At 53.3% G+C, this 12806-nt stretch overlaps 1 protein-coding gene across 2 annotated transcripts; it reads right to left on the bottom strand.

Moving 5' to 3' along the window:
* Positions 1-429: 429 nt before the first annotated feature.
* Positions 430-12527, bottom strand: SH2D6 (SH2 domain containing 6). Of its 2 annotated transcripts, XM_016136819.2 has the most exons (8): positions 12422-12527; positions 11570-11670; positions 9534-9594; positions 9095-9173; positions 8819-8849; positions 7826-7909; positions 7494-7652; positions 6659-6828 (listed from the first exon to the last, which is right to left on the bottom strand). In XM_016136819.2, exons 2-8 carry the CDS (start codon positions 11615-11617, stop codon positions 6712-6714), a joined length of 579 nt encoding a protein of 192 aa, XP_015992305.2. In that variant the 5' UTR covers positions 11618-11670; positions 12422-12527; the 3' UTR covers positions 6659-6711. The 2 variants fall into 2 exon arrangements, with proteins under 2 accessions (XP_036080748.1, XP_015992305.2); XM_036224855.1 differs by lacking the exons at positions 6659-6828; positions 8819-8849; positions 9095-9173; ... (1 more) ...; positions 11570-11670; positions 12422-12527 and adding exons at positions 430-1245; positions 8675-8765.
* Positions 12528-12806: the final 279 nt, after the last annotated feature.

The raw sequence follows: 12806 nt of genomic DNA, 5'->3' as shown, positions 1-12806 counted from the left end.
TAGACCTATCTAGAGCTCTCCTGTCCTCTTTCCACAGAGCCCTTTTCCATGGCTGCCCTTCAGGTTCTTCCTGCAATGCAATGGCACTTACACCCACACCGAGAGCAGGAAACTCCATGATATAAAGCCAACCCCTCCCCCGCCCCGCCCAACTTCCCCCCCCCCTGCCCCCTGGGCCCCCCCCCCTCGCTGTGGGCCTCAGGGAATGGAAAGATCAGACCTCAGAACAATTCTGATTTTTAAAACAAATATTACTTGTTTTACATTGAAAGATCTACATTGTCAAAAGTGATGAATTTGGAATATCAAATCCTGTGCTGCTGTCCTGCCAAGATCACGTTAATGGAGTTGGTTTGCAGTACACTCCACATGGCGAGATCCTCCAAGCTGCTTTAGAAGTAACAGAAAAGAACACGGACATTTTAAATATAAAGCCTATCTGTCTTTTTTTGTTATTGTTCAAACTGGGGTTTGCAGAATATTGTGTGTGTGTTTGTGTGTGTTTGTGTGTGTAAAAACAAACTCATGGGGGCTAATTTCTGGCTGGTTTTCTTTCACTGTGGGGTTTTGTTATCTGGTTTTAATGGTACATGTGCCCCGCCGCCTGATCCCAGCACTGTACAGTATTGTGGTTAGACTCACCCTAAGAATAGTTATGTTGCATTTTTATTGTTGTTAAAAGCATGTTAGAAGCAATGAACGATATAAAAGTCTCAGTCGTAAAAAAAAAAAAAAAAAAAAAAGACCCTCTACCAACAGCTGAAGGTGCTACAGACATGCATAGGAAGTATACCCTGGAGACTTCCAATGTGGCCTTTCATCCCACATTTGATTTAATGATTGATTCATCTCAGGGTTGAATGTAACAGGAGGTTCACAGAAGGACTCCTGGTTCTGTTGCTTTTGGCGGAGCCCGGCCCCAGTGTTTCGGGTTTGACAACATCCATGAGAGCTGCCAGGCACTCTGTCTGTCCCTAGATCCCCTTGGAGTACAAAGGTGTAAGTGCATGGGGTAGAGTCGTCTCTTCCAAGTGTAGGTTCAGTGACAATTCCCCTCCATCTCCCCTCTTCCCAGAGCTTCTCAACAAGGGCGCGTGCAGTTTCCAGGCACCTTGGAGGATGCCCATCAGTCCTACTCACTCTCTGGCCAGTGCTCTTCTGCTGGCCTTGTGCTCCAAGGCCACTGGGCCCGCTGTCCATGATGTCCTGAGAGCTGAGCTGAGGGCCGTGGCAAAGTAAGGAGACCTGAAAGGGGCCAGAGCAGAGCGAGCAGGCTGGGGGTGGTGACATAGGTCAGCCCCAAGTGTGGGTGGCCTCTCTTGGACTTGGTTTCCAAATCTCTCTCAATTTCTTTACTCCTGCAGGCCTGACCCCCAGCCAAGGTGGTACTAGAGAAAAAAAAATGTACATATCCCCACCCCATTATAGACTCTTCTTCCTTCTCTGGGCCTTACTTTCCTCCTTTGTAATATGAGGAGACATGACAAGATGGCCGATGGCTCTCGGCTCAGGTTTTAAGTCTGTGACACCATTCTTCGGCCAGAACCTTCGACGCTCACTCCCTACCTAGCCCCCTTAGTAGTGTATGTTCTTGGGTTTTTGCCCCTGGTCTCTGGCCTCTGTCCTTCTAACTTCCAGGCCTGCAGTGAGGTTGGAATCTACTCATTAACACCTGACAAACACCAGGCTATTCAAAGCCAGCTTTTGCCTTTATAAACTATAGCTTTCGGGTTATCATTTAATCCAGAGTGCACTGCAGAGGGGTCTCTTCGCCCCAAGGAAAACATGAGAGAGCTCAGCAGAGAGGTGCCAACCTTGTGGGGCTGAGCAGGGAGTCTGGTGGGGTGCGGATAGAGACTGGGGGGGAGGCAGGCCAGGCTGTGACAGACAATCTCAGGCAGCAGTGTGCTTGGCCCCAGGCCCTGAGGACCTTGAAGTATTGGAGCTGGAAAGGCCCTCTGAGAACCAACCGCCCTGGCCATCCCACCCCATTTTAAAGATGAAGTCTAGCGAAATCAAGACCTGAAAGTATAATACCAAAAAAGAAGGAAAATATTGATTTTCCTTTAAAGGATGGTCCTTTGTTTCAGAAAAATCTTGCTCCACAAGTTGTATTTTTCTGTCAGACCGGTGACATAATCGCGATGGGCCATGGTTGTTCTGAAGACAGATTTGGAAACTACTATCCCAAAGCCCTACTGGCTACACTCCTTTCTCTCCTCAACTAGATTTGCAAAGCAGAAAAAGAGAACATAATTTATATCCAATGAGATTTTTAAATGACCTCAGGATCTCCATAAGCAGTCACTGTGGCCATCAAGGCAGCAGGATCACAGTCGCTCACTGTGGGGTGCAGGCAGGACCTCTACCAGGGGCTTCTAGGTCAGAGCTAGGACATACTCTCTGCCGAGCAGACTGAGGTAGGTAAGTAGGTAAGTAGGTAGGTAGGCAGGTAGGCAGGCAGGCAGGCAGGCAGACGGAAAGCTGGCTCTTCTCATGTCCTTGACACAAGGATTCTGGGAAGACAGCGAGTGTGCTGGTCTCTACCCTGGTAAAGGGCTGTTTTTTATGTCCCCTGACTCAAAGGTCCTTAGAGAGTGGGGGTGAAGGTGGGAAGGGGGCCCTTTGGTAGGTGTGAAAAAGGAATGAGATGCTGGTTTGGTGCCTGGCACAGAGGATGCACTCAATAAATACTTGTGGTGTGTGGTATAGTTTATGGTGGATCTAGAGCCACCCAGAAAGTCTGATTTCTGGTTCTACTGCTAACTCTGCTTTAATCACCCCAAACTTCAAGGACACAAGTGCCTGTACCAAGCAGAAATCTTCTTTATGAATATCAGAAGCCATACTCCCACTAGTTTAAACCAAAAAAGAAATTTCTAGCTCACACAGCTGGGACAGGCATGACAGCAAAAGCGGGGACCTTAGGGCAGGACCGAATCCCTCCAAGGCTATTTTTCTCATCTTTGCCTGACTTCTGCAGACAGGTTCCATCTATGTGGCAGGGAAGTTGGCCATTTGCAGTCCAAATTCAAGTTTGAAATAGGGACTTCTCTCTCAACAATAGATCCATCTCAGAGGAGACTTTGATTGGCCTTGCTTTGGTCCTAGCCAGACCTCAGTCACATGTCTAGTCCCATGATGTGAGACGTGGGTGGAGGTACCAGTAGAAGGGGAATGGGAAAGCCGGGTGGGCAAACAACAATCACAGAACCTGTAATACTGAAAGGTCACAGGTGTATGTGTGTGTGTTGAGGAAGTCCAAGTCACCAGAAGGCCCTGAACATGGTGCACGCAGGTGAGATCAGAACCAGGCTGGGTCTATTCACGGTTAGGATTATTATCAGGTACAAATCATTTGGCTCCATTATATGTCAGGCTCTGTGTTAGGCTAAGTATAATTCATACATATATATCATTTCTCATTCTCATAAACACCCTAAGAAGTAGGTATTATCAGCCTCATTTTAAAAGTGAAGAGACAGAGGTTAAGTTCATGCGGGCAGTGAGTAACCGAGCTAGATTCAAACTTGGGTCCCTTGGACTCCAGAGTGCATGTGTTTCCAAGGTCAGGCCTCTTTAGAAACCAAAGCTGAAAACTCGCTAGATGGTTGCATCAAGCCCAGAAAGCACACTCTGACCCCAGCAGGTGTGGTCTTACGAGTCCAAAGCCGTAACCATGGCTTTCATGCCCTTCCCATTACACACTTTCTCAGCTTCCCCAGTCCTACAGACCCTTCCCAGCCAACAGAGACAGGCAATCCCTCTCAGTAACATATGAGCTTCTTCACCAAATGGCATTTCTCTAAGATGTGATCCCCCAGTTGGTGACCCTGCCTGGAACTTTCTAGAATCTTGCCTCCTCGGTGAGAAGAAATGGGAATGGGGTGTTTGGAGGTACACTGGCATGGTAAAAAAAAACACAATACAAAATAAAAAACAATGGTTTCATCTCTCACCTGAATGAGAAGTAACTGGTCTCCCTGCCTCTAGCTGCCCTCAACCTATTCAGCACTGCACAGCTAGAGTAATCCTCCTAAAATACCATTCCTCCTGCAGCCACCCCTGCTCAGATCCTCAAAAGCCCTCCTTTTCCCATGTTCATTATGGTGGCCTCCTCGGCTCCTCCAGACCAACCCACCCCCTACAACCTCTCCAGCTTTCTCTCTCACCACTGCCCCTCACATCTGGTAAGGCAAGAGACTTGAAATAATAGGATCGTATGAACTATATATGATTATTTTCATTAACTAAAATAAATTATTAAAAATTCAGTTCCTTAGTCACACTAGTCACATTTCAAGTGCTTGACACCCTCTTGTGGCTAGTGGCTACTGTATTGGGCAATGTGGGTACAAAATGTTACTATTATCACAGAAACTTCTATAAGACAGCACTGGCTTGGACTTATCTCTTACAGAGGAAGCCCTGATCAAGGAATTATCAGCCTATCCAGGGTTGACTTAACTCATTTGATGGCTCAACAAATACTTGGCATCTACTACATTCCAGGCCCTGGGTACCTAATAGTGGGCAGTAGGAACAGTTGGTCCTTCCTGAGAGTGAAAGTCCATTGCTAAGGGGTGTCCTAAGTGCCTAAGCTCAGGCTGGGGAAGCTCCCTGGAGAAGGGGACATCTAAGTGCTTAACTGCAGGCTGAGTCCCTCTCCAGACCATGGTCTTTTTAGCATTCATGGTCCCTTATTACAGGTTCTCCCCACTGCTCTGACTGCTCCTTCTCTTTTTTTTCCCCAGGGAGGAAAGGAATAGAGGCTAGTTCCTTGAAGTTAGTCCCCTAGATGGGACAAAGCCAACAGTCCTTGTGCGGGCCTCTCCACCCAGGTCAGGCTGGGAAAAGTGCAGAGAAAGGATACTCCCATCCAAGGGCCTGAGGGAGCTAGAGCTGGCTAACAGAGCTGAAGGAGGCTATCTTGGGGTCTCATGTCGCTCCACAGCCCTCCCCCCCCCCAGCCCCCACCGTCTCTGCTACAGTCCCTCGCTGCTAATTCCCTCCACAAATACATACACAGCAGGGCCAACCCTCATTCAGTTCTTTGCCAGCTTGCCCCATCCTGCTCCTCTCCCTTTCAAACCCTGCCGTGACTTGAAAGTGGCAGTTCATTGACCCCCATGCACATACTTATTATTTGGGAGAAAAGAGCTGGAGTACAGCGCGTCAGGCCCTGAACAGCCTGACCGCTTGAGGCGGAACGCCTCACTTAAGTCTCCTGACCCTAGGAAAACTGCGTAGAAACGATCATCTTCATCTTGTAACAGAAATCAAGATTCAGGGAGGGTAATTTGCCAGAGCAGCAGCTAACTTCAACCCCTGGACCCGAGATCGCCCCCGACCCCCTGCCTCGCACTTGTATTCCGCAGGGTCCTGGGGCCGTTCCCTCCCCGTCTCCCTGGGGCTCCCGTGCCGCCAGCCTGGTTGTGATCCGCTACCTTCCGCCCGGCCAGAGCCCGGACTCCTGCAGGAGGCAGGGCCAGGGGCAGGCGCGAGTAAGGGCTGTACGCCCTCGATGCCAGCCAGAGCCACAGGAGGCGGCAGAGCCGCCCTTTGTTTCTGCAGAGTCACGGGACATGGCGCTTCCGGCGCCTGATGTTCCGGGCGCTGTGCGGGCCTGGACGCCCCGCCCTCGGCCCCGCCCGCCGCCGGTCTCGGGTCTTGAGCCGTGCCACCTTCTGGGCCTCGCGGGCCGTACCCTGCAGGCGTCGCGCCGCGACCGATTTTCGTCCTCTGGAGCGCCCACGCTGAGCCTTCCTTCCAGCTCTGGTGCGCCCAACATCCAGTGTTTCCTGGGATCCGCCTGTCTCCCCTGCTCTAGACCACTCCAAGTGAGCAAAATCAGGCACCTCCCTCCCGAGGGGATAGGGAGGAGGCGACACTGCGGTAAACAGGTCGTGGACAAGTACTTAAATCCATTCTCATCAGTAACGGATGGCAGAGACAGTACTGACCTTCTCGCTTTCCCTGCCCCCATCCCAACAAAGCAAAAAGAAAACCCCAGCGACCCTGGGGCTGGCCTCCCTCCTCCTCAACACAGACCACCTAAGGGCAAAAGCCCCAGTCACTGGCAGGAATGGGGCTGGCCCTTCCTACCCTGGCCTGGCCACCAGGGCTCTTATCACCCTCTGGCTTAGTCTGTGCCCTGGGACACTTAACCTTGGAGCCTCACGGATGACACCTCTGCTTCATTCAGCAAATTCAAAAATTCAAATATTTATTGAAAGCAAACTACCTGCAGGGTAGCCAAGTCCCTTCCAGGTGCCAGCCTTGTGTTCACCCCCTAGAGAATGTGAGAGGATTCTCTTTGTGTCCCAGCAGAGCCCATGCTGTCCCTGAGAGGTTCAGCTTCTCGGAGGAGGCCTTCATCCAGAGCAGCCTGGGAGGCCCTAGTAACAGTGGACACAGCTATTTCTGGGGCTGGGAGTGGGGGGCTCTCCCTTCCCAGCCTTGGAGATACTGCAGGGAGTGTAGGGCCAGGTTCTGGGTGAGCATGGGATGGGGTCTTGGGGACCCTTTCTGTCTCTGGGCAACCATTCTTTCTCTATGCCTCTCATCTAGGCCTGCAGGGACTTGGGCAAGGGATGGGGAGGGTGTGAAGGGGTGGAGTCCTGGGAGAGGAAACAGGGAGACAGCCCAAGGTGGATGGGGCAAGAAGCAACTGATGGGGCCAGAGGTGGGTGTGGACATCCGCCCGGGGTGTCAGGGCTTGGTGGGGAAGAGCAGACAGGTTAGTTGCCGGCTGCCATTGTGTCTGTCCACAAGAGTCAAAGGTTGCTGCATGTAGTGCTGGACCATGGCAGTCACGGAAGAGAAACGCTGGGCAGAGAGGCAGGATATCTATGAGTCCCTGAAGCCTCATGCGGACAGAAACTTCCTAAGGGAACTCCAGGCTTCTAATAAGGGGCTTGTTGCTATTTTTGTATATATTTTCCTTCCTGTTTGTCCCATGAGGTTCCATTGCCATTTTGCTCCCTAATTCCGGGCATTGTGCACCTTTCCTGTCACTTCATCTATATACATATTGTTGCCAGACTCATCTTTCCAAGGCCAGATGGAAAAAACTCTAGGGATGTACCTCTGCCCCTGTCCTCCAGCATGGGTGACCATCTCTGGTCTGCAGCCCAGCAAGTGCTGGAGCATATTGAATCCTGGCACAGACAGGAGTCTGGACTATCAGGGCCCTGCCCTCCTCCCACCGGTTCATTACACATACACCTGGGTGCTGTGAGAAATGAGCCATGCAGAAGGAAGTGCCTCTCGCAGAGAAATGCGGACCTCTGGGAAGGGACTCAGGTCTCTGTCCACTATCATTTCCACCCACTCCAGAAAACTATGGAATGTGGGTTTTTCCCTATGCAATTTTAATATATGCGCTGCCAAAGCAAGCACAGTTTTTCCCTAGGCAAATACTCCTGGCTGGGCCCAGGGTACTGCTCTGCTGTCTTTGTTCCCCCTAGTCCCCTACCTCCTCCAGCACCCACCTCCTCGTGGTTCCTGCCCTCCCGGCCCAGGGCGTAGAGGCGCCCACCATCCAGCTGCCGGATGGGAATGTTGAAGACCCGGCTGTGGAGAAGCACTGCCAGGGTGAAGGGCTGGGAGCCGTGAGGTCCTGAGCTGGGGCGCACAGTGTAGGCTCCATCCTGTGGTGGAGACCCATCCATGAACCTCATCTTCCAACTGTCCTCCCACAGCCCTGACCCTCGATAGCCAGATGCTCCCCGACCCTTGCCGTGCTACCCCTGCCTGCTCAGCCAGCCACAGCCCATAAGCAGAAGGGTTTCCAAGAAGGTCTAGAGGCTCCGTGGTTGCCCACCTTTTGGCATCCAAGCAGGGCACTCTCAACAGCATGACGGTCACAGTTCTCCGAGTACCATGGCTGACATGGCAGACTGCTGTCCTGTACGTATACACACACACACAGGTGCTTAGAGATGTGCGTGCTGGGGCACTGGGTGGGGGATGGGGAACAGAGAACCCAGGGTAAGGTTATTGTTGTTCACAGCTGCCTTCCTCAGACTGAATCTGTACAAGAACAAAGATGTGTCTGTGACTGGTGCCCAGCACGGTGCCACACACATTTGATGCATACTCCTTGCAGTGGTGGACACCAGCCCAGGAGGCTTCCCCACAGGCCTCTGCCCCCAGTCCTCTCTCGGCCCCTCCTCACCTCAGCAGCTGAGTTGCTCCCAGTGGGGGCTACAGAGGAAAGAGAGGCTCTCCCTCCTGCTGGAAGAAGCAGATTATAGAGCTGGAACTGGGAGGGGATTAGACAAGGAGGCCTGGGGCCCAGCTGCAGGGGAGGGGAGGGGAGGTTGGGGGCAGGGCGTGCACAGGCCAGACACTGAAAGCAGAGCACCTGGTGCTTCACCCCTCCTCTCTTGGCCTTGGGCTCTGCTAGGACCCACCAGCTAGGCTACATGTGACCTACAAATGAGGGGTGATTGTGAGGTATAAGCTAGGAGCTTCTCACTTTGGTGCAGACCCTAGAAAATGCCCAAGAGGGTCCCCTCAGGCCTGCTCTCAACTGGAGGCACAGTTACAGGCACCCCCTCAGCAAAGTAGGGCATGAGAGGTAGGGAGGGAGTCTGTGGCCTACAGGACTGTGGCTGGGGTGGACCCTGGTACAACTGCCCTGGTTCGTGCTGAAGATGCCTGTACTCACCTTTAGAGGTGACATTCGCTTCTCCCTGGGACACAGGAGATCTGGTCAGAAGAGACTAGGCCTGCTTCCCTGGGCCTGAAGCTGCACCCTGAGACTCCCTCCCTCCCACCCAGCTCACTTTCCCCTTCACCACCAGCCTCTTACATTCCGAGGTTCCTTGGGGGCTGTTGTGGGCCTGTGGGGAACAAATTGGGGAATGGCTCAGGGTCTAATTCCCTCAAAAGAAAGGCCCAGTGAACCCAGAGGTCCCAGGGGCTGGGTAAGCCTGAGTGCACACATCTCTCTCTCTCTCTCTCTCTCTCTCTCTCTCTCTCTCTCTCTCTCTCTCTCTCTCTCGCACTCTCTCACACACACATACACACAAACACAAACACATGCAGACACACATGTGTGCGCCCATGGTGGGGGTGGGGCACTCACCTGGGCACTGCTGATGTCCTTGGCAGAGGGACTGGAGGCATCAGGACTTGGGAGCTCAGAGTCTGAGGCAAGGCAGGGACTGAAACAGGGGCAGGTTGGGCTGGGCGGGGAACCAGGCACGGACACCCACACAGGCCAGGAATGGCCGAGGACAGCCGCAGAGCTTGCTGCAGTCTCTGCTGCCTGGGCTTTCTGGGAGTCCTTCTAACCAGGCTGCAATGGCTGGGAGGCCCCACACAGCCCTTGATCTGAGAGGTCCCCTCCCTCATTGGCACTGTGGGGGTCAATGGACCAAAGGTGGAAGTGTGCTTCTGAAGGCAAATGTGTGTTGGTGGTGAGAGAAGACAAGGCAAGAAGATGGAGCCAGGAGAATGGGTCGTGCTCCGGGCAGCCGAGGGCCTCAGGATGGGATGGATCTGGGGCAGAGGGAGATGTTCACCTGGACTGGGCTCACACTCCAGGTAGATGTCCTCATCAGGTTTCTTTGGAGAACCTGGTACCTAAGGTAGGGAGGGGGTGTAGGACCAAGGGGTTGACAAGTGAGTGGGAGGGAGGGGCGAGCCATCACTGAGGGCTCTTGACACCTCACACCTCCTCACAAGGTGGACCTCTTTTGGGAGCCAGCTGGAGGGTTAAAATTGCTCCTTTGCTGAGAAGGGGGCACCCCAAAAACGCCTTCCCCTTCAGAGGTGTCCACAGGCCCCAGAGAACATGGGTGTCCAGCAGGAGCTCCAGACAAAGCCCTTCTCAGTAGCCCTGAGGACAACTGAGTTTACCTTGCCTGAGGCCTGTGTCAAACAAGGAGGGATTTGGCTCTGGATCTTTTCCCTCAGTTTCAGGGACATTTCTTGGCCCTCCCAAGTCCCCCGTCCCAATCCTGCCAACTTCCTAGTCAGAACCATAGCGTGTGAGGGGGGATTGTGGATTGTGGGGCTGCTCACCACTTGGGCTGGTGCAGTCAGCTCTGGAAGGAAAAGGAGAGGCTCACCAGATATGAGCACAGGGAGAAAGGAACTGAATGAAACTTAGGCTGGAAGAGTGAAGTTCCTTCCTTGGAACTTATCTGAGAATATCCTTGGAGCAGCTCTGAGGCCCTGGTAGAAAGCCGCCTTCAACGGTGTTGCCTTACCCCACAACTCCAGGGTGTTACCTGATTTGACCTTGTGACGGATTTGCTAGGCTTGGCTCTAAATGACTTTGGGCTGTTCCAAAAATCAAAACTACTCTCAAGTTCATGAAGGGTTACCAATGACTGAGCATGTAAAAATAAATGTGCCTCCAGTTAGCTGTCTGACTTTGGGCAGGAGGAGGCTGCTGCTCCTGGGGCCGCTTTCAGACAAAAACAAGCTGGCTGGGGTTGGTCTCACATCCAGGGTTCTGGGGTCACAGGCCTTCAGGCACTTACCGTGGGGGACAGTCTCTGGAAAGTGGTAGCAATAATGACATGGAAGAAATCGGAGACTAGTGGCCGAAGGGGCCCCTTTAATGGAGGATAACACTCAGATGTGTCTCATTGGTGAGGGCCTTCCAGGCAAAGCAGGCTAACCTCAGGCCTCTGCCCTGTGGTACTGCTCTCCTGACCCAGAGACCACAGTGAACTCTGCTTTGGTGTGATCTCAGGCAAAGCATTTCGTGTCTGGGGCCTCAGCCTCCTCCTCAACTGCCTGCCTTAGCAGGGGGCCCATAGGTAAAAGTGAGGAACAGCTAGGGGAGTATAGTAATCAGGCTTGGCAGGAGGCCGATGTAAGGCAGCTCAGCTGAACCCTGTGGGGCCAGATCCCCCTTCTCAGGGCAGGGTAGTGGGAGGGCCCTAGACAGAGAAGATGTCCTCACCTCCCAGAGGGCCAGCCCTGCTTCACGGCCCCCTGAAAGCAAAGGGCTGCCTTCAGCCGTGGGCACAAGGGGTGTGAGGGAGAACTGACTGGGTAGGGTCAGGGTATGGAAGGGAAACTGAGTCATCGGGAGGGCAAAGATGGGTAGGGCAATGTATATCTGTGCAGCTTCAAAAAACACTGCAACACAAGAGTTAAAGTATAAAGGAGGCGACTCTTCCCTTTGCTTTGCTTCCGTGGCTCTTTCTTTGTTGTGAATCTCTCCTTGTTTTTCTTTTTATTCCAATATGGTATATGATGACAGTGGTAGATTTCAAAGCCCCAAGCAGGGTCTTGGCTGGAATGAGAACTGGCAGCTGAGCCAAGGGATTTCTTCACTCTCTAGGCAGGGAGGGGGCCTCATCTTCAGGGTCCCGAGAGGGGCCACCAAGCTAGTTTGGTTTCTCTTCCCTTCACCTTCCCAGCTCAGCCTGGAAGGGTGAATCCTGGGTGATGCTGACTGGGAGGGTAAAAGGACCAGGCCAGACAGGTGGGAGAAGCGACTGTTCACAGGACTCTGGTTTCTATTGCATCTAATTTTTCAGGGGCCTCTTGAGTGCCGATGTGAGTCTTGGCAAATGAGATGCCTTTTAGATTTACTCACTGGGAAATGGTAGCCTGGGGTGGGGCTTGCTGGGAGGCTGTTCACCATCTCTGGCTGAGGCTGCAGTAGTGACTTGGATGGACCCAGAGGGGCAGAGCGATCTGGAAAAGACCCCAAGGTTTGTGGGTCACTGGGTTCCTCTCACTTAGGTTCCCATTTTCCTCCCGCCCCCACTTAGCCTCTATTTCTTTCTCCTTCCACTCCCAGCTCATTGGTTTCCTGACAGCCCCGTCTCCATGGCAACCAGAGGCGGCCAGCCTCCCTGCCCCCATCTGGCCCAGCCTGGGGAGTCATGGGGGTGGGATGCCAACGGGCTCTCCTGGTACCCCTACCCTTGTTCTGAGATGTGCTGGGATAGCAGAGAGGGGACGCCAGGCCCCAGGGACCAAGTTGGGCCTCCTTCTTTCCCACTGTTGCCTTGGTTACACTGCCCCTCCAGACTCCTCTCCCTTTCCTACCTCCCTCTTTTCCTCCATTCCTCTCTCTCTCTCTCCCTCTCTGCCCAGCCAAAAGGCACCAGCGACTGCCAGCTGAGGCCTCCCCAGGCTGCCCAGCACAGATGGAGAAAAAGCCAGGCATGCACCCTTACCCGACCACCCAACCTTTCTGCTTCTGCTTCCCAGCCCTCACCCAGGTACAAAGAGTCCTCCTCTGTGCCAGGAAGTGGGGCAGGGGCTCGACTGAGGGGCAGAGCCTCACAGGGGGGCAACTCGTATTTATCTTCTTCCTCCTCCTCCTCCTCCTGGACCTCTGGGAATGGCTGCTGAGCACATGGAGGATGGAAGAGGTGCAAGATGGGCGGTGGCATCTGCCTCCCCCTGCCCCCACCCCAGGCTCAGCCCCTGGACTTACCCTTTGTCTCCAGGTCCCTGGAGCAGGTGGAGGACAGGGGCGGGGGGCATCTGTTCTCCAAACTGGGGAGTCTGGACAGGAGACTGATGAGACTGGCCTCATCTGTTCCCAGCCCACCCCCTCTCTAGCACAATGAGTTACTCTCTCCCCACAGTGTACTAAAACCATCTGCATTTCCACAGTGGCCCTCAGTGCTTCATTCAGCTCAAAAGAACCATTCACGATGGGCCTTTCTGACACTGCAGCAGGGCCAATGACGTAGGCATTTTGGAAACAAGGGTGCCTCCCAGCTAGCTGCCTGTTTACCTATGCCAGACCCTCACCCTCATGTACCCCTAATTCTGAACAAGACAGGTGGAAGAGCTAAGCCCCAGTGACTTAGCAG

The sequence above is a fragment of the Rousettus aegyptiacus genome, unplaced genomic scaffold (genome assembly GCF_014176215.1).
Source record: "Rousettus aegyptiacus isolate mRouAeg1 unplaced genomic scaffold, mRouAeg1.p scaffold_m13_p_7, whole genome shotgun sequence".
NCBI lineage: Eukaryota > Metazoa > Chordata > Mammalia > Chiroptera > Pteropodidae > Rousettus > Rousettus aegyptiacus.
This window is presented reverse-complemented; position numbering and strand designations above follow the sequence as displayed.